The sequence below is a fragment of the Mixophyes fleayi genome, chromosome 1 (genome assembly GCF_038048845.1).
Source record: "Mixophyes fleayi isolate aMixFle1 chromosome 1, aMixFle1.hap1, whole genome shotgun sequence".
NCBI lineage: Eukaryota > Metazoa > Chordata > Amphibia > Anura > Limnodynastidae > Mixophyes > Mixophyes fleayi.
In genome coordinates, this window is record NC_134402.1 from 180,835,012 (window position 1) to 180,856,986 (window position 21,975).

Here is a 21,975-nt window from a genome sequence, read left to right on the forward strand (position 1 = left end):
TAATTATGAAAAATAGTAACTCACCACCTATAATATTTTAATATGAATATAAGTGTATAAGTTCATGGAACAAAATATTCCGCAGAACTATTTTGCACTCCAACTGGAGTTATGAAAAACAAAATCCTCAGAGAACCAGACATACTATGGCTAATATACACATAACATAAATGCAATAAGTGCATGGAAATTGAACAAATATAATTATTTAGACCTACGGACTTTCGTTTAATGAGGCAAATTAAGGCAGTTGACTCAGACAGATGCATTTGAACCGAATTTAAAATGTAACTATTCTGCTATCATTAGGTTTCTATCTTGGTGTTACATCCATCAATGAATAACATGAAAATGTGTATGGTGCGTTTAGTGTAATAGAATACATTATTATCCTGTTTGTTTAAGGTAAGAGAAAGGCACAATTTTGGTTGCCACCAAATGATTAGGGCTACACCCCTAGTTTGGAACTAGTTTGTTTCTTTCAGAATCTAAGTAATCCATTTTACTATAACTATTTACAATTGATGAATCAACATATACAATATTACATAAAAACAATGTGTATATCATGTTAGACATTTTACCTTAACAAGAAATATCTGTTTTTGTTGGGACAGTTTAAAATGATTTCACTACATACTATTTTGCTACGTTATATTAGAAACTCTCCCAGCATGTGTAACCCTAATACAGTAGAACAGTTTAAACATGTTTGGGATAGGATAAGAATATCCGTTTAAAGAATAAGGGATCAAATAGAATTTGAGGTTACCATAGGTTAATAAAACAATAGACAGACCAGATGGGCCAAGCGGTTCTTATCTGCTGTCAAATTCTATGTTTCTATGTTAACATTGAAACAACTGCAACACACAATACTGATCTGATCAATATCATGGCATTATTAGGCATGTTCAATGATTGTAAGATGAGTGCTATTGACATGTCTATGTTGTCATCTTTGAATAGGCCCCAGTGGCATGTTATGTACCTGAGATGTCTCTGGTTGTTATTACAATATTTAGGTGAAGTTTAACTTCACCTAGGCTGCCTGCTCTTTGATTTGCAAAATTGTATGAAACCTGTGCCAACAAAGAGTTACCTATCTGTGTTTAACAGATAAACATTAGACATGTTTGTAGTCATTAGGGAGATAATTATGCAGCAAAGCTTTGTCTTCTTACTGCAGCTAATCACTATGTCAATTTGTATTGAATTGAAGATTTCCTGTAAGGAATAATGACTGGGGCAGCATTTTTTTATTACATACTATGTACAAGCTTGCAATTATCTAGCACTGAAACATTCATAAATAGCCTCATTATTTCTTATGTTTCATACATGCTGTGTGTTGCTAACTTCAAGGGAGTGCCGATAGTTTAAGATCAACCATGCTCTCCAGCTTACAGTGTTTTTTCAATGCAGGTTTGGATCCAGCTGGACCTAGATTTGAATATGCAGAAACTTCTGTTACTCTGTCTCCTGATGATGCAGATTTTGTGGATGTGGTGCATACTTATAGTGTGGGCACCCCTGACCGCAGTATAGGCATACAAAGGCCTGTTGGACATATTGACATTTATCCCAATGGTGGGAGCTTTCAACCAGGGTGCAATATTGGAGATACAATCCGGCTTATGGCAGAAAAAGGACTCCGTGGCTTCATAGGTAAACAATATGAGTAAATATATATTTTACTTCAGCATTTTGAACACAGAGCCGGGAAAATAGGTAGACAGAAGAGGCAGCTGCTTTGTGTGCAACACGGCTGGGAAGTAACAGGTCCAGCACTGAATGCTGGACCTGTTACATCTATGATCACAAAGCAGGTGCCCTGCAGTGCAATAAGCTTTGGATCTGCTCTGTGTCTTCATTCATGCAAATGGACCAATTTTCCTTCATGGTACATATGTTTCTGCGGCAAATTTGCTACATCTGTGGAGGAGCAGAAGTTTGCAGATACAGGATTCACATTGAAGTACACAAGTGGCACATTTTGTGGAAATGCCGAGATGGAAGATTTAATTTTACAGAGCAAGACTATTATAAAGGGGTGGAAAGGGCACATTGTAATTAGAGTTCCCTGAGGATCTTTCCTATTCCCCTCTGAAAAAGGATTTTAATTCTGCGCTATAGAGATTGGCTATAATCCTTTCAGGAAGAAATTCCCCTATTTCTCACACTCCTTCTACCAGAAGGGCATAGTTGAGCATAATCAGACACAAATGGCATTTACATTGCAGGAAGAATATTTATTACAGTTTTGTGTGTTATTATTTCATGTTTAATATATAAATGTTATTTTCTCTTATTTCTCAAGACATGGACCAGATTGTGAAATGCTCCCATGAACGTTCCATTCACCTCTTCATTGACTCTCTACTTCATGAAGAGAAACCAAGCATGGCCTATCGCTGCAATTCAAAGGAGGCCTTTGATAAAGGTCTTTGTTTAAGCTGCCGTAAAAATCGCTGCAATACATTGGGATACAAAGTCAATAAAATACGGGGGAAAAGGAGTGTCAAGATGTACTTGAAAACTAGTGCTCAAATGCCTTTTAAAGGTATAATATTATTCATTAATCTTATAAAAAATAATTGTCATAAAAAAATATAGTAATAATAATTTTTATAATAATTTAAATGTTGCACATTAAGCCAATTCTATGATAGCACATGTTAGACGAAAGTTGCAAAAAGAGCAATCATATAAAACAAACAGAATAATTTTCTGGACTCACCATTGTGAATTTTGTATAAACAAAGAAAAATGATAAATAAATGTGTGTGAAAATAGTATAAGCAATACATATTAATATATAACTAAATGTACATAATAAGTACATCCCTAAACACTAATGACAAATACATCAATTAGCCAAAGTTCTAGTAGTGTTGCACATATGTTGGTGGACTAACTATACCTTTAATATATTCACTTCTATAAAAATGAAAATGTCTACCACATCTCATTTCTTTTTACCCTTCTTTTTGCGTGAATGTTTAGTATTCCACTATCAAGTAAAAGTGCATTTCTTTGCAAAGAAGAACTTCACTGTAACCAACCAACCTTTCTTAGTTTCTTTGTATGGAACAAATGGAGAAAGTGAAAATCGACCACTCACACTGTAAGTACAGTACATGATTATGCTCTTGTCTATGTGTAAATGTTATATGCAACTTAATTTACTGTAGAAAAACAATGGTACTGGAGACTTGTTGGATGACACCAATTTGAATAACGCATCATGTAAGCCAAGATTATTTATATTTATGTATGTGATAATATTTGAATACAACAAACTGAAATGTTATTCTTGTTGCAGCTAAACACATTGTTTGTGGTTTTGGTTTGGAAAGATCAGAATGTTTTGTAATCGCAACAAAATTATTATAGATTATTTCAAAAGATCTTGTTTGAAAACAAGGCATGTGAACCAGAAAATGCATATATTACTTCCTGCTAAATTGCTCACATAGATCCTGGTTAGAGTTAAAAACAAATCTGGCTAAAGGATGTAAATTTTGCTAGCACACAAATACTAGGCAACATTAATTTAATACTATGAATTATAGTTGAGCTTGGACTCCCCCCCCCCCCCTCCCTACACTAATCTGTCATCTCTTTATAAATGCGTCCTCCCCTGCAGCACAACTTTATTTTGCTAAGCTGGAAAATGTCATCTTCTTCCTGGATTTATGCCTAAAACATATTCTATATTTTGTTCATAGTCTGGAAATATGATACAATGTCACCAGGATGTGGTGACACATGTCCAAACTACAAACTATTAAAATAAGTATATTTACAATATTCTATATATAAACTGTATAAACAGTAAAGAAGACGCATTACACACCTGGCCACATTTAGTTTAATGCAGACTGCATTTGCAGGATACAATATTTTATACAAGTACAAATAATCCCTTTTTTTTATAAAGTCTATAATTTTGGTATAAAATGTCAACTCAGGTGTTATGAAATAAGGGCTACGTATTAATATAGTTTGTCAATATGAAGTAGTTAGAGTGGGTTGTGGGTACATTTCAGTAGGAAACCAATTATTATTCTACATATGTGTGTGTATGAATATGATATTATAATTATTTTGGTTGCTATACTTGAAGGGTTGTTTATGAGATGTTTCAGACAATCCACCATGGCACCAATGCTCTTCTCCCAAACTTTCTATTTTACCAACCCTATTTACTATTTCAGAAAATCATCCTAAACTTAGTATTTTGAGTGTAAATAACAATTGTACAAGAAGCTAAATAGCAAATCAAGTGGAAACTTTTTAAGTAGAGCATATTGGGTCATATTGGATGGTCTGATGTTTTATCTGAATATACAATGATTTAATGTCAACAATTTGTAGACTTTGACCATGACTATAATACTATAATACTATCAACAATCTGTACTTGAGTATGTGATCCAAGTATGCAATAGGCATATTTTAAGGCATATTTTAAGAATTCTAACTAAAAAATCATTTGATTTGATTTTCATAGAGCCGAAATGTCTACCAACAAAACCTACTCCTACTTAATTTACACTGAACTCAATGTAGGAGAGCTGCTAATGCTGAAGATTAAATGGGAGAAGGAATCATATTTTAGTTGGTCAGATTGGTTCACAACATATGCATTTGATGTTCAAAAAATCAGGATAAAATCAGGAGAGTTACAGAAAAAGTAAGTACAATTATTTGGAAAGTGATACATATACAAAATTATTGTGCATAATTTTTATACTGTATTTTAGTTTATATGGTAATCAGATATGAAAAAGCAGATTCATGTTATATATAGTTTACGGTAAGACAAGTCTACAATGATCTGATTACGTGACTTGTAAGATTGTAGCAGATTAAAATACCACTGGCCTTGTGTGGTGACCCCATTCTATTTATTTTTCATGAGTGGTAACCCACAGAAACAATTATAATTACTTAAATACTCTTTGACATTTTGAACATAACAAACAGCAGCCACTCACCATAAATCTATTAGTATACAAGGCAATCCTTATACGCCAAATATTCAGAAATAAATAGTAATCACATCTCCCAAACACCATTGGAATATTCAGCAAGCCCCTACCAACCAGTTCATCTTATCATCTTGTGAAGGTCATGGTTGTACCACTCACTTTGAATGTGGGTCTGGGCCACTTTATAACCCTGTCTACTGTGAAAATGCTTATAACTCCTTTACTGTAATTTGTGACTGGATTGTAGATGACCTGTGTGTGTCACCCCCTTTACTGGATTTCGCTATGCTCAAGAGTTACAATGCTCTCCTAACATAATTTCTGAATTTATATTGTAATACTCAACTAAATTAACCTAACTAGGAATAAACCACTTTCAACATAACAAAACTAATGGATGATGCTCTTAATACATCATAAGTATACATAATACGTACCAATACTTACCATATTAAAAGCTCACACAAATCAGGACATAATAAAGTTAGGACTGGGAATTGAAGTGAAAACCAGAGCATTCCAACAAACAAAAAACAAAACAACCACCGCCCCCATAACAATGACATAGTCTAAGGTTGTTGATATCTGGAAACCTACATTTATTGTCATTTTTTATGTTTGATCGGTAACTGAAGTTAATGTGTGTGTGTATATATTTTTTTCAGGCTAGTTTTTTGCCCACAGAATGGGAAACATGCCACTATCACACGAGGGAAAGCGGCAGTGGTATTTATGAGATGTAATGAACACTCTGTCTTGAAGAAAGAGCACTGGTAAGAACGGACTAATACTAGCTATATATATTGTGGAGTTTTTTTTTATTAACCTGATTATTAAGACCTAGCAGGATTACCTACTAACATAAGTGTGGGAAATCATAGCATCCAATGCTTTATTTACCTAGAACTTATACCTGATTGGCAATGAAAATGAGTTGATAGTTCACATCTGTACCACATCTATGAAGTGACCTGCCCTAAGATTTAAAAGGTAATTTCACTCAAAAATTATGTTACCTAATTACAATGATTGTGCTAGGTAATATAGCTTAGTAGAACACACTGAACTGTTCTTAAAATTGTCAAATCAGAAAAGTCAGAAACATAAGGTTGTTGCAATTGACTGGTTGTTAAAGAATGAAACGCTTTAGCAACATTAATTGCCATGTAAAAAAAACTGTGGACTGCACTAATTGTTTAAATAGTTGTAGACATTGCTATGGAGTGTCAGGCTTTAAAAACTAAATTGGCTGGCAGCAATGCTATGTTCCTAAGTTTTAAGCGGGCTATTTCAGGCAACCCACCATATTTTAATTGGACAAAATCATTTTTAAGTGGAGTTACCCATAAAAGCAAATTGGTTACATGAGGTGATCCTCAAATATTGTTTTATTTTGCCTTCATATTGACATACAAATGGGTTGCGCAAACACATTCAATGTTTGTTGCTATTTAAAAAAACAAAAACTAATATAGTGGGTATGTAACAATGGATATTACATAGGGCTAAAATCTAAAATGTACAGCTGCAATTGTATGTAAGTAAGTAGATAAAGAATGCATTTATAGGCATGTTGGGCAAGGGTTCTAAGGCATGTTAGTATTTCAGAACTAGTATAAGCCTTTTATAGATATTTCTGTAGAATTTGCCCATAATTCAACCCATTGTATTTTCAGTAGAACAAAAAAGGAAAACTGTTACAAAATGTATATTGTACATATTGTAATATGTTGTCAAGAGATTTATCTGTGCCACCTTTTATTTCCTTGAATGTCGAAATTTGTCTATTTATTCAGAAAAACCTTCAAAAGTTGGCCAAAGCACTGAGCTATGAATCTGTGAAAGTTTCTTAGACAACTCAGTGATTTAATCCATAAACTGCTATCTGTGGCCCTATCTGTGTGAAGTTTTGTATGTTCTCTGTGTATATGTTTGAATGTGTCTGCATGGGTTCCCTCCCACAATCCACACATATCCTGGTAGGTTAATTGTCTTCTGACAAAATTAACCTGTATGTGTCCGTGTCTTAGGGACTATAAATTGGGGCAAGGACTGAAGAGAAAGACTGAATATTCTAATGTAACATGTACGTGCTATATAATCAACTGTTAATGAAAACTGTTACTTATTATTAGCAGCAATTGTATGCTACTGCAGATATTTGTTCCATTACTAATTTTAATGTGATTTCCTTTTACAGATGTGAAAAATATTCTGCACTTTGAAACACGTATTGTTAGCCATTACTGAAGGTCTGAAGAACAAATTTGTCTCTGTTACTCAAGCCACATTATCAAGAAATGACGTTCAGAGAAATTACATTTCATATTAGACATTGGTAAATAGACAAGAGTTAGCAGACTATTTCTTTGTATTGCAATATCTGGACAAAAGAAGAAATGATAAACATCAGACCATGTTCCGTAAACCAACCATTCCAAAATTGTGCATATTTATTTTGGTAAAAATATTTTGTACAGCCAAATCTATTATTGATTAGTTTAAGTTACAATCACACTGTATGTGCAATAGAATGAAAGCTACACACTTAAAACTTGAAAGCCATATCTGTATTTATGGAGGTTCAGTTGTGTAACACACTGTGCCATATACTATAAATACTGGCTACACAACTAGCATCTCCATTTTTTAAACTAAAAAATGATGTTTCCTTCTCCCAGAAATTAGTTTTTTTTGTGCTATAGATGATATCTGTGTTTGCTTATGTATTAAGAGTTTGAAATAACCATATTGGAAAAGATTTATATCCAAAAGACAACGTGTGCCCATAAGTATATACATTTATTTTGGACACAAAAACAACGTTTGTGCGACAAACATTACTTTATTCTTGATTTACAGAACAGATATATATTTGAATATTGTGTTACAGTGCCAATAAGCTGAACATTGTTACATATTTATTTTGAAATTTGATATAAAAAATTAAGATAACATAATCACAACATGAATATAAAAACGTTGATTTTACAATTTTCATTAAAAATATATTTTAACATCAATAATTTTTGCAGTTTAAAAAATATACTTTATCATTTATTGTATCTATTAATAAATCCATAATAAATGTGTATGGCATTGATTCATACCAATTTATTTCAGATCAGGAAAGTTTCTACATTTGATTTATTCATTGTCAGTCATGAAAAATCAACAGTGTGTGAAAAAGAAATAAATTAAAAATAAAAAAATCTTGAAAAAAGAATGTTTTGCTGAGGGACCCTTAGCGTGAATGCTAATATATAATATCTATATATATATATATATTATAGATGTGGTTTAATACAAAAGGGTGATCTCTATTATTTGGTCTTTTATTCAATTATTAATGAACAACTTGGCTCAATAAAGAATCATTTTAGGATAGAACCCTTTTCAATTTGGTCTAGTTTAGTGTTTTCATTTTGGGGATTTAATTCAAGTAACAAGTATATTAGTGATAGGGTCTGAGAGGGTAAATGCATGATAACACAGAGACACTTGATTACATAGTTAGTTAACAAGAGTACATTCATGTTACATATCTAATGTACTGTCCTAAAATGTAAATGTAAAAATATTTGCTTTTATGTTTGCCAGTGTTGTTAGATTAATATTTATAGCAGATTAACTTTTTTTTCATTAGAACTTACCACTCCTAATTGTGTAGAGTACACATTGTAGAAACTTATTTGAAATTAATACTAAATTGTAACTAAATGGATCTCCAGAGAACAGAGCACTATACAAAATTTTAGCATCGTAGGTAGTTTCTAATAATATTAGTAAATGGTAATGATGTATACTTTAACATACAGTATGTCAATTTCATGCTACAGAAATGTTTGTACCATTGGCCTGATTCATCAAGGCACGCACACAGAGCACAACATGCGTTTGTTTTAAAAGGCACATAAATCGGCTCTATGCACTCCAGAATTCATCAAGGAACGGATTGCAAGAAACGTGCTGCTGATGAATTTGGGTGTTGGTCTGCTGTGCTCTACTACACAAGATACTGCAGGATACGTCCAATGCCTATTTGGAACATACATTCACAAAAGACCGCACAAAAAAATAAAACATGTAACTATGCAATGCCCATAGGTTGATTTGCACATGACTGTGTGCGCTTGTTTTTGGCATGCCCTTACATTAAATTGACCAGGCAAAACACCCCTTCCCCGCCCTGTTCAGCCCACAAAATTGTAGGCTGTAGTAAGGGTCCTTTGGGCTCATGGCTGCGTGTACTGGGCATGTGCAGAGTGATTTTGCATATGATACACTCAAAATCGGCAGATACATAACTTGATGAATCAGGTCCGTTGTGTGTAGATGATTAAATTTTTTTAACTTTACAAATTGAACTGTAACTTTGTGCATGGTTTACTCATGTACAGATATTCTAACAACAATTCTAGTATGGTTTTAAACAAAACCTTAAATCATATAATATACTTTTTTCTTATAATTAGTAGTTAAATTTAATTAACATATGTGCCGCTCATTTATCAAGATATGTATATGACTTTGTTCTTGTCCCCAATCCATCCACTGTATGTAAATAATGAAAAATGGAAACATTAGCAAAGCTCATTGTATGTATTTTCTTGAACAGAACTCTATTGTATTAGCAATGTTTCAAAATAATCTGTCATTTTATAGTCAGTGGAGGCAGAAATTATGTTGACTTTTTTAAAAAGGAATGGCGCCGCGGAGACCATCATTTAATTTAATATAAACTGTTAACCACGCATTAGAGGCTAGATCTACAAGTTAGACATAAGGAATACTTCTTGACATCTTACAATCCATCCAATCTGGTGGGTTCCCCAACTTTTACTACGTTCAGGGGAGGCAATATTCACTCCTTTCAACAGCAGTGTCGATGGAGAGCATACTGCATGTGTAATAAAACTTTGCCTTAGTGGGAACTAAGAGAACATCCCTTCAGTACATCATATATTTCGTATTCAACTCATTCTTGCAGAAGTAGCCATTTTTCATAGAGAAAATGTATATGTTCATCAACAAAATGCTGTCAGCAGGAGCAAGGGCAGCATACCCTGATTATGGCAGATGTTGGAAGGAACAGTGGAGGCTTAAGTGGCACCCTAGGTAGTGCCCCAACCTACCAATGAAGGCATCGCACCCCCATTGCTTTTTATCTTAGCAGGCAGGAAGCAGTAGGGATGACCTGCTTCATTGAGTGTGATGCTGAGCAGTGAAGTCATAGCCCAGCAACACTCTTCCAGCCTGTCACTACCACTAAGAAGCACCAGCTAACAGCTTCACAGGTAAGAAGCTGCTGGCTGCATCCCCTCCATGTCAATGGCTGGTGCTGCTTGTGGGGCACCACGAGTACATTAAAATGCTGAATGAGTGACATAATGTCACGCTTTCAGTGTTTTAGGTACTCCCTAACCATTGGCGCTCTAATCTTAATCTTAATTAATTGTCAAACCTTTAACCTTACACCAATGTTAGACGTACCTCATAAAATTAAAAATGATTTCAAGTTTTGTTCATATAGGTGCTTTTTGAGATGACGTTATGGTTTTCCCCTTGTTGGCTTTCACCAGGGAGTATTTGGTGCTTGAATAGGTTTATTTGCTTGGAGTATAGTAGAATTGGGTTTATGGTTCCACATGACCACTGTATCATGTTTAGGGCATTACAACATGATGTGGTACTTGCAATCACATAGAGCTTATTTTAAAAACTCTAAAGGGCATTGGTCAAAAAATCCTATAGGAACCTTGGACGTGGTAACCTACTATTTTGCCCGTACCTTCAAGTGAAATCCTTTTAGTGTACAATATCTTATGCAATAAAACAAAAATCAACTAAATCCCCTAAATGTATTCCCCATGTCAAATATTATATTATATGTAGGGTGTAATTCAAATTAACAAACTCAAAAATATTTTAAAAATGGTTAGCTTTAGTTATTCTATACTATTTTACAAATAATTTGTAATTTTTAATGTATATATTATCATTTAATTCCTTATTTAGCTTTTAAGATATAGCAAATATTGTAATTATCTTCCTGCAAGTAAAGTCTGTAGGCTAATGCTCTGCTTTGATACAATGTATCAAAAAATGTAATTTCCTAACATTTGATATATATATTTTACAGTATGTTGCTGTATCAAAACATTAGACCTCTTACTGTGAATAAAATATAGAACGTTCAACGGAAATACATTTTTCTATATATGGTCATATACAAATGAACCTTAAACTGTTTCTAATAGCCTAAAATGAATAGATGAGTAACAACATGGGACTATAGCATATATTGCACCACTTGTGAATTTTAAAGATTGTTACATAACAAACATATTACAAATACACTATTTATTCACTGTGTACGTATGAACGTAAGTTATATTTTGTATGTATGTTAGGGCTTTACTGTATTTTTTATTCGCAATGTATATGTGGTTTCTTTTGAAATATTTTTAATATTTTAAATCATTTATTTTGACAACATGCAACAACCATGTATGTTTTAAACAAAATAAAGAATATATTAGTATAACAACAATCAGATGTATCTGTTTATTTTATCTACATCGTTATTGGTATAGTATGTATATTTAGAAAATCAGATTGTTCCTTAATCAGTACTTATAGTGCTATTCATCTCCTTTTTACAACATTGTTTACTAGCAGGCAAATGGATAATGTTTTTATTTTCTTTTATTGGACAGGATGACGATACAGTAGGATCCAAAAAGCATGTGAAAGTTATAGGCTTTTATAAAACTTAATTGCAGCAGATGGAAACATTTCAGTGTAATCCTCTATAAAGTACACTATAACAAAACTTAGAACATTGTATAAAACAAGCATGTTCACACAGTGAGGTTGATAAATGATACAGGTCTATCAAGTTCAGCATTTGAGAAACTCTAATTGTGTTGATCAAAAGGAAACAAAACCACCAGTGAGTTTAATTATTTCACTATGGGGAAGGGAGAGGGCGTTCTTTCCTGACAACATAAATGAGAATTGAATGAATTACCTGACAATATGTTACATGTAATGCCCTATACTAATTATAGATCAAAATTTTATTTTATTTCACCATCTTTCACCAACTTGATATAGAATTTTACAGCTTAATATCATTGCAATGAAGAATATCTTTCAATACCTTCAAATCTTTAAACACTCTCTTCTCTGAAAACCCGTCTCTTTTTTTTAGAGCTTACCTAATCTCCTATAATACTATTCACACTAATGCACCCTCATAACTGTCCCAATCTTCATTCTGAGCCACACTCACTCCTCTTGTTTCAGCTGTGCCCTCTTCCACTTAGAATGTATGCTCTCTAATGAGCAGGGTCCTCCATACCCTTTGTTTTCATGTCTGTATTTATTTTGTCTAACTTATATGTCCCTGTTTCATGTATGTCCTGTTTTCCCTACTCTACAACACTGGAGTACTGTGGCACCGTACATATCTACGATAATAATAATGCTGGTAAGTATGTCTTAAGTCCAATCACAGAGGATGTCCATTGCCACCTCCACAGTCATGGTCAGTATAGTATTGATCATGGATAGAGTTATACAGGGCAAGACTGGGACTAAAAATCAGCAATGGCACATAGGTCCACCTTTGTTGATGAGCAAGAAACAAACCGTGTGCTGCCACGCAGCAGCACTGGAATTAGCATGGCCAAATTGTGTCGGGGGCATGGTCAACATGGACCGTTGATACATACTTAAAACATATAATAAAACATTACATTTATCGCCATTTATTACATCACGCCACATCTCCTAGGCATATTATGACACCCCCAGCCCACTGTACTTATTGATGCTTCTGCTGCTGCTGACATCCATCAGCGTGGGAATTCCCTGTAGATTGAGCAGGGAAGCTAATAGACTCACGAGATTACCAAATCTCATAAGACTTAGAGTTCCTCGGCTTGCTCTGCCGGCTGTGTCCTGTCCCAGAACTATCAGCTCCCTCCTGCTAACCAGAGCAGGATTAAGGCTTGGGGGGGCGGGGCACTTAAGACAGGGGGGCCCCTATGATGTAATATGGTTATCATTTTAGCCAAGTTTTAGCCAAATACACAGACAATACTGTGTTCACTACTATTATGTGCAGACAGTTCTGCCTTCAAGAATAGTACAGTGTCATAGGCAAACCAAGGAGGTTTCCTAGTGCCTGGAAACCCCCCTCCAAGCTTGGGGCACTGTATATTTGAGGTACCTGGACCCTGCCCCCGCTTCACATGGCTCTGCTTGAAAAGGGAGTGCACCTAACAGTAGTGCACGCAGCATTGCCCATGTATATTATGGGGATAGGAAGAGTTGGAGAGCAGCCAAGCACTGTCTACAATTATAGCTACGCCCCCATTCATGCTTGTCACGCCCACTGGCGGCATGGTCTGGAAACCCCCCTCTACAAATCCTGCATTTGCCCCTGAGTGTGAAGCAGGACATACCTCCAAAATGTCCTTGCAGTTGGACCAATTCCTGACTAAGCAAGACAGTCACCCAAATTTGGGAACAGATTAAACACAGTTGGCAGACTGTCCTACTCTCTCCTAGCTGTTCTTGTCATTTTCACCACCTGTGGTTGCTGGTATCTTTAGCACAGTTGCTGCTTGTCTGAATCCTGGAATGTTGAGGGCCCTATTTGGAAAAAAAATGGGTACATGAAATTTAGAAAACGCCAACCAGCCCAGGCGTTAAATCAAAAGCACCCACATTTCATAATTAAGCTTCTCTCTAGCCCTAACTTTAAAATAATAGTAATCACATATGATATATAAATCTATTTCCTTCCATCCAACCCCAACATTAAATTATTAGTATTCCCAATGAATAAATAACCTATTTCCCTCCCTGAAAATAGCCCCAGCAATAAATTAATAGCATTTATGTTTAATAAATATAACTATTTCCCACAACCATTCATGGCATTGAATAATTTATATTTACATTTAATAAATACCCCTCCTCCCCAAACTCAGCCCTATATTCAATTAATAGTCCTACACCACCCCAGCTTTAAATTAAAGTTCCTATCACTTCATCTTAAATTAATATGTCCCACAATTAAATTAAATTGCCCCACCAGCAACACACAAATAAAATAACACTCATTATAGAATAAGCCCCCACCTACACCCCATTAAATCAATTGCCTATCTCCCACCCCCATTATATTAGATCCCCCCCACTAACTTCCATCACACATTATATTAAAGCCCCCCTCCTTTCCCTCGCTTATTATCTTAACATACCCCACCTCCCTCATACATTATAATAACATCCCTCCTTCTACTCTCACAATTACCTTGCTCCATCTGCTCTGTGTAGGAGACTCTTCTGTCTGCCTCTGGTACTGCTCTGGCCACATGGATGGCACCTGTCATGTATTGAATGTTTCATGTGACTCCTGTCTCTGACAGGATAGGAGGAGGTCACATACAGGGGAGGGTGAAGGTGGCTGGTCCTGATGGAGGGGCCAGCCACTACACTGTCCTCCCTGGAGAGGATCTTGGACCTGACATAGGGAGGCCTGGGGTTTGTGCCCCCCCAACCCCATTGCATGGTACCGTTCACACGCTTGCCTTCTGGTCGGGGGAAAAAATGTGCTGCCGAGAGGCGCTGCTGATCGGGTGGGCCGATCATACCAACTAGGCATGGGCCCTTCTGGCATTTGCCAGAAGTGCCAGATGACCAGTCCGCCCCTGGAGTTATATCTATTAATTTGGTCATTTCTAAAGCCTTTTTACACAAATTAAACAATCCTAATATGTATTGCCTTTTGTTATAATGTAACATCTCAATTCCCTTTATTAATAAAACTGTCTCTGAACCTTTGCTACGTTCTCCTATGTTCTTATTGATTAGCTCCAGAATGGTATCCCATATTTAATTTGGCATCTGACAGGAGTAAAATTATGTTTGCATTAATCTATGAATTCCAAGACTTTATTAGCTTTTTCCACATATGCCATGTAATAAGGCTTGGTACAAACTATAGGAAAATTCTACCGATTAACTTTTTACCAACGACAGAAAAAAAAAAATCCTGATCAGCATGACGATTCAAATGTACTGTACTCACTATACATGATTACTTTTAGATCTGTGCTCTTCATCTGTCATAACCATTGGCTGCAATTGACAGCTATCCTGGGTCTTCGGTTATGGTGTCAGTGCTGACAAGGTACCCAGCCTAATGGGGAATCACCAAATTGAGCCTTATCTGTGATGCAAAATGAAACGATGTTCACCAGCAGCTCTTATCTAGTCACTGAGTATCCCCAATCCCCGGATCATGACAGGTTAGTGTCACGTATGTTATGTATATGCTATGGCCCTGGGTAGATAGCTCTGATTTCCCTATACCCCAGTGTGCTGCTTCCACAGGCTGCCCTATATAGAGCTGACTGTTATATGTCGTTATGGCTTCATACACTATGAGGCTAGAGTGTTTTTATTCGGCCAGTTTGAGGTATATACTGTGTATAGCTGCTGTGTCTAGTCTAGGGGAAAGAGGAGATTAATCTGTGTGGCCGGCGTGCCCTACTTGCCACCCCCACAGCTCGCACTTCTGTTCTTCAGTCCCATGAACGGGTCATTTTTTATCCCTGCCTAATTGTAACTGGAGGGTGAAGCTTGTCAATCTCCGCCTTCATGCAGAAGAATAAACGTGAGTCCAATGTTGCTAAATTGTTCCAATTCTACAATGTACATATGCACTGCAGAATTGGAACAACATGGTTCCATTGTTGAACGAGATCTTCAGTTAAGTTTAAAAATCTTGATAAAAAATTTCATGTGCTCTGGAATGATAATCATTCATCGTTCCAGGATACACAATACTGTGATATCAGGCCAATCAGTGGTTTATCGTCTGATTGGCCTGATAATCGGCTGAAAACAAAGTAGTGTGTACCCAGCCTAAGTGCTGCTACTCAGCTTTTCATTAACATTTTCAAATCCTTTTCTACTATAGTATCCAGATTAAGTGTCATAACTGTTAAACCTATCTAAACTTACTTTAGATGCAATTTCTGTAACAATTTCACCAACGATTGAAAATCCTGATAAGCATGCCAATTCATGCATACACACCTACACAATTTATTCTCAGATCTGCAATCTATATCACTCATATCCATCTGATGAAAAGATTGTGACTCTCTGTTACGGCTAGCAGCTATTATCATAAGCTTTCAGAACCAGGAATAGAGCTCTTCGCCTATAGAATCCAGCTTTCCTGTAGAGCTTGTGACATTTACAGTTACTCAAATGCCCCCAGGTCTCAATCCCTAGCGTAATGTAAGCTTATGAGCAATACCTCAGCAAAGAAATAGGAGGCAGTTGACAGGATGGTAGCGGTTAGTCAGGGGCAGGCCACGGTCAGGAGTCAATAGCTGATAACATGGTCAGAAACAGGCAAATGGTCAGGCCTGGCAGTGAGCAAGAATATCCGCGTATTAGCCAGAGCTCAGGGCCACAAGCAAACAATCAGGGTCCAGGTCAAGCCAAGGGTCAGCAACAGTATTACAATCAGGAGTCAGGAGACTATGAAGAAGCAGGTCAGCTAACACAATACTGATCGCTATAACCGACAGGGAGGCTAAGGCCTTCCTGTCTTATATATTCACATGGACCAATGAGGACATATCGTCAACAACCCTAATTGCCTCACAAGAGGTCAGTAATTAATGTGCCCAAAATGCGATTGCGTTCGTCTGCCAGTTGTCGAGAAACAGTGCTGCTAGGGGAGCGTTCCGAGCGTGTCCCTGGTGGTGGCCAGGACGTTGAAGGGGAAAGTGACGTCCCAGTCATCATAGCGATGGCCGGGACATGGGCAAACAGAACAGAGTGAGTCGCAGCGGCACGAGCACTGTCACTACTCATGATACTCTATTTACACTCTACAGATATCGGTCTATGCTGCTGGCTGCGAGTGCGTACATACACACTTCCACATTTGTCCAACATCAATCCATTATTGACCGTGATTTTTAGGAAGTTTGTAAAATCAAGTCAACAGATGCGATGTATTTTGGTACTATAAAACATGACCGTGGGAGCAAACACACTCATACACGGTCGTGAAATGTGTGATCTGCACATTAATTAAATAGATGTGTACCCAGCATTACTAAGGCCTAGGTGCATAATCATTATTATATAAGTTTTCTTTGCCTAACTTTCTCTAATGATTTTCTTTCCTGAACCTTGTTAATAACATAACATACCATTGCATTGTGTGTATATACATATAAAATCCTCTGCAAATTTGTGAACAAAACTCAGATTAGAATTTTTTCTTTCTTTTCGGATGCAAACTGTCACATAACTTACTTGCTCTACACTCCTTTGCTGCTGATTTCCTCTGTCTCTGTGTAGAGGTCAGCACTTCCTGGTTTGGGCGGTCACATGATCATGGCTGGAGGTGGCATATTCAAACCTGCAGAGTACATAAGCTCACTCTGACATTGCTGCTGTGTCAGAGCAACAAGTATTCATATCCAGACTGACTCCATGTTATGCTGTATTGCTACTGACCTTGGCTTTCCTTGTGATTCCTTCTTGGATAGTGCTTCTGCCTGTTAACCCCTCATGTATAAGTCCTTGCTTGTTTTGACCACTCTCTCTTGGATTCTGATTTTGTACTTTACTATTGCTTGTGTACCAGATCCTGGCCTGTTTTTGGACTTCCCTTCTGCATTCTGATTTTGTACCTCATTACCACCAGTGTACCATTCCTTGGCTGCTGACCTGATTTCGGATTTCCATTTCTCTCCGCTGTGTTTTACGTCTGGTGGCTGATCAGAGGTCCGTGACCTGCATGTTCCCAGTCGCAAAACTCCATCCTACCATGCAGCAGTTTCTGGTGGAGACTGGGGGCCCCGTTAGGCTCTGTGCCTCTGTTTGGCCAGCTCTAAACCAGGCTAACACATGTATCCATCACCCCAGGGCTCTCTTCCTAAAACAATCATTACACAGGCATACCAATCCTTGGGTAGGATGAGAGATGTAGGATTTATATGCTCTGTTAATACTGTGACTCTTGTAATATATTCAATAATCAGGAATAGAATGAAAATGGGTGAACTTTGATTACTTACCTAGAATGTTTGGGGATTGAATGATAAGACACAGAGAGCTTTCGTGTGGAGTCAACTCAAACAATATAAACCATATGTGGAGTGTCTGGTTTAGATTCATTTATTGGGTGGAAAGACTGCCAATAAAAATCATTATTTGGGTGGCCCTACCAGGGAGTGTATTCATTGGTTTTCAGAGGTGTATCAATTCTTACTAACAGAACTCATTGTTTTCCCTCCGTCTAAGTCCTTATCCCATCTGGATCTCTCCATCACTGTTAACAACTCCACCATTTCCTCCGTCCCCCAACTACGCTGCCTGGGCATCACCCTCGGCTCCTCCCTCTCTTTTACCCCCCACTTTCAATCTCTTGCGCAATCCTGTCGCTTTCAACTTCGCAACATTGCCCGCATCCGGCCCTTCCCATCGAAGCAACCAAAACTATTATCCACGCGCTCATCATTTCCCGGCTGGACTACTGTAATCTTCTCCTCACCGGCCTCCCCCGCTCTCGCCTTGCCCCCCTTCGTTTTATACTCAATGTGGCGGCTAGGCTTATCTTCCTTTCTCGCCGCTCCTCTTCTGCCTCCCCTCTCTGCCTTGCCCTTCACTGGCTCCCCTTTCCATTTCGAATCCTTTTCAAACGTCTTACCCCCACCTACAAGGCCCTCTCCCAGTCTACTGCCCCCTATATCTCCAATCTCCTCTCCATCCACACTCCCGCCCGGTCCCTGCGCTCGGCCAATGACCGTCGCCTCTCCTCCACTCTAATAACCTCATCCCACTCCAGAATTCAAGACTTCTCCCGAGGTGCCCCCTTGCACTGGAATGACCTCCCTCGCTCCATCCGTCTATCCCCTAACTTGTGCTCCTTCAAACGGGCACTCAAAACCTGATCTCTTCCTCAAAGCTTACCAGCCCTCCACTTAACCCTCTTTCCATGCTCACTCTCATCTTCTGGCTCCTCCTTTGAAAAGGGTGCACTTGCTCCCCTCCTCTGACTCCTTTTGTGCCGATTGTCTGTTTGCCCTCCCTTTAGGATGTAAGCTCTAATGAGCAGGGCCCTTCTCCCTCCTGTCTCTCTACCTTCTCTTCTGCTCCAACCTCAATATTTTTGCTTTTCCTGGAGCATCTGAAGTCTTGGTTTTACTCGTTTATTGTTCTGTACTGTTATTCCCTGTACTGTCCATTGTTTGTACGCTGCAGAAACCTTGTGGCGCCTTATTAATAAATAATAATAATAATAATAATACTTGAAAACATTTATGTTTTGTGTTTGGAAATGTGCAATAGATTCATGGGGTTGGTATGTATTTTTCAGTGCCACAATCATTTTATCCCCACTGATTATTCTTGCAGTATGTGCATGTACCTCCACCATATAATGGCGAAGTCCTTAAAAAATTTAGTGAGTTTGTGACACTTTCACCTGTGACTTCAGCTATATACATAGAATATTTTAATAATGTCACAAATAAAAAATTAGATAAATGGAGAGATAACCCAATTATTGCAGGGCAGTGAGATTTAGTTTTTAATCACTTGGTAGAGGAAATGGGTCTAGTTGATGTATGATGTCTCAGACATGCTAATATTGAACAGTTTTCTTGTTTTTCAGATTCATACCACTCTTTATTCACAATAGATTTGGCACATGTTTCTTGGAGATTGGTATCTTCTGAAATAGATTTTGATTAGAAGTGAAGATCATTCTCCCTTGGTGTTAACTATTAATTGTGCGTTTTTTAAAATCGGACAGAAATTGCACGCAGGTATGGCTGTATTTTAGTACAATTTGATCTAGTACAAACTGTATGTAAACATAGAGAGTGCAATGCACAATGCATATCTGCTATATAAAGTCCCATCACAATGCATGGGAAAAAAATATTAATTACATTAACAGCTATTAATACTACAATAATCAATAAAGATACATTAAAAATGTTATTTTTTATAATTTTTTTTGCATGTAATATATATATATATATGTGGATGTTCTTAATGCATAACGTATAACGTACATAAAAGGCATTGCAACAATATCTCTTACTTGCAAACACATGTTATGGAATGCACGCGCGTCCGTTATCACTATCAGTCGTCACTTACACCTGCCCTGTAGCTGGGGCAAGTAATACAGCCAAATATCACATACCTAAGAAATGGACAGAGCTTGAATCGGATGAATGTATGTGCACTCGAGTTCGGAACACCTTTACTGTACATTGCCTATGTGCATACGCACCATGCTCCCCTGTTCTGCCCTTCAAATTGTAGGCAGTTAGAAGTGTCATTTGCATTTGGACCTGAATTGCATGCAATTGCATTCACTGACTTAAAGTCAGTTTCTGAGCATGCACAAAGCAATTACACGCTGTCACGAACACGCTCCCAGCTGCCGTGACTTTGGGGTGTTTGCTGTATGAGGTCACACACGATTTCAGCCCACAGTCTCTCTACCTATCACACAGGTTATAGACCTACGGAATTGTCCCCAACACAGCGCTCTCACACCCCCAGACACTTCAAGGTTTGCTACCACCTATTGAGTACGGGCAATAGGACTCCAATATACTGTCCCACACTGGCACACAGGATTCTAGTTATCCACAAACTAACAATACCCACACCAGCGCACACAGGGTTAACTCTTCACACCTCCAGACTGTTACATAAATGTAAATACAAGCACACACAGCTTGTTAATCAAATGTATCAACAAATCACACACTGGCATTTCAAGGGTTAACCTGGTCGAGCAATCTCTCTTCTAATAGGCTAATGGATCCATTAGAATATCAAGGATGCAACTTATTAAATTATAGATTTAATATACAAAAATACAGGGCATTCAGGTATAAAGAAAAATAATGAATAAACAATTAATATATTGACATAACAAGCAAAAACAGTTTAAAATAAAAAGGATTACATTCAGATTTGCACTTACATGAATTACATTCTGGCCAAGGGGAATTGGCTAGGAAGATGGACAGCTTATCAATGTAACTTGATTTCCCCAAAAGTCTGATCCTTTGTCTTCCAGAACACAGATTTTTAAGGAAAACTCAAATGGGTCGGCATTCACAAGGGCATTGTGAATGCTAATGTGGGGGCGGAAATGTCCCCTGGGTGTCACCTCAGGTTTGTTCAAACGATTCCTAAGTTTTGACCGGTCTTAGCTTTCCTCAGATATCTCCCAGAGACATAACTTTCCCTTCAATAAACCGATCATAATTTCCCGCACATTTAAATACCAAATATGATGAGATTACAACAATATCCAATCTTATCCTGAAATACACGTGACTATGGCTGTTCTCTGTGTAGTTGGTATCTATGTTTTAAGACCCTTGTGTGGTTTTTGCCCCTCAGTACGCAGAGCATCCAGATTTCCCAAAATATGGACTATGACAACATTTTCCTTTGAAGGTCATATTTCTATATACCTGTATAGGCTTTTACATGCTGTCTACCAGGATCTCCAGCTGTGATTGGCACCACAAAGTCTATTCAAGTGTCTAAAGTGAACAGTGAGACATCCTGGAAGCTGCTAAAAGTGGCAGGCTTATCTCCTCACACTGGGATGTAAAAAGCCATCAAACACAATTACATCAGACTTTCCTATGTTCACGACACACGCCAAATACAGCATGCAAAGAAACTTAAGTCAGAAGATGAATCAGGCCCGGTGTATTTTTATTGCAGTCCTTGGGCTAGCTTCAATCATGGACTCCGGTCCCGTAGAAATTTTTATTCATATCCATAGAGATGGTTCAGTTGATCAATGATCACTACTGTTTTCTAAGGAAATAGTTTGATAAAGACTATACAAAATAGAGATATAGTACATTTCAAAATTGAT

The 21,975-nt window shown here is 37.3% G+C and overlaps 1 protein-coding gene across 1 annotated transcript in view; it reads left to right on the forward strand.

Moving 5' to 3' along the window:
* Positions 1-11,550, forward strand: part of LPL (lipoprotein lipase) — a 31,098-nt gene extending 19,548 nt beyond the window's left edge. The window contains exons 5-10 of the mRNA XM_075204589.1: positions 1,426-1,668; positions 2,321-2,563; positions 3,007-3,127; positions 4,517-4,699; positions 5,663-5,770; positions 7,198-11,550. Coding sequence (XP_075060690.1) covers positions 1,426-1,668; positions 2,321-2,563; positions 3,007-3,127; positions 4,517-4,699; positions 5,663-5,770; position 7,198 — 899 coding nt within the window. The 3' untranslated portion in view covers positions 7,199-11,550. The remainder of the gene's footprint in view (positions 1-1,425; positions 1,669-2,320; positions 2,564-3,006; positions 3,128-4,516; positions 4,700-5,662; positions 5,771-7,197) is intronic.
* Positions 11,551-21,975: the final 10,425 nt, after the last annotated feature.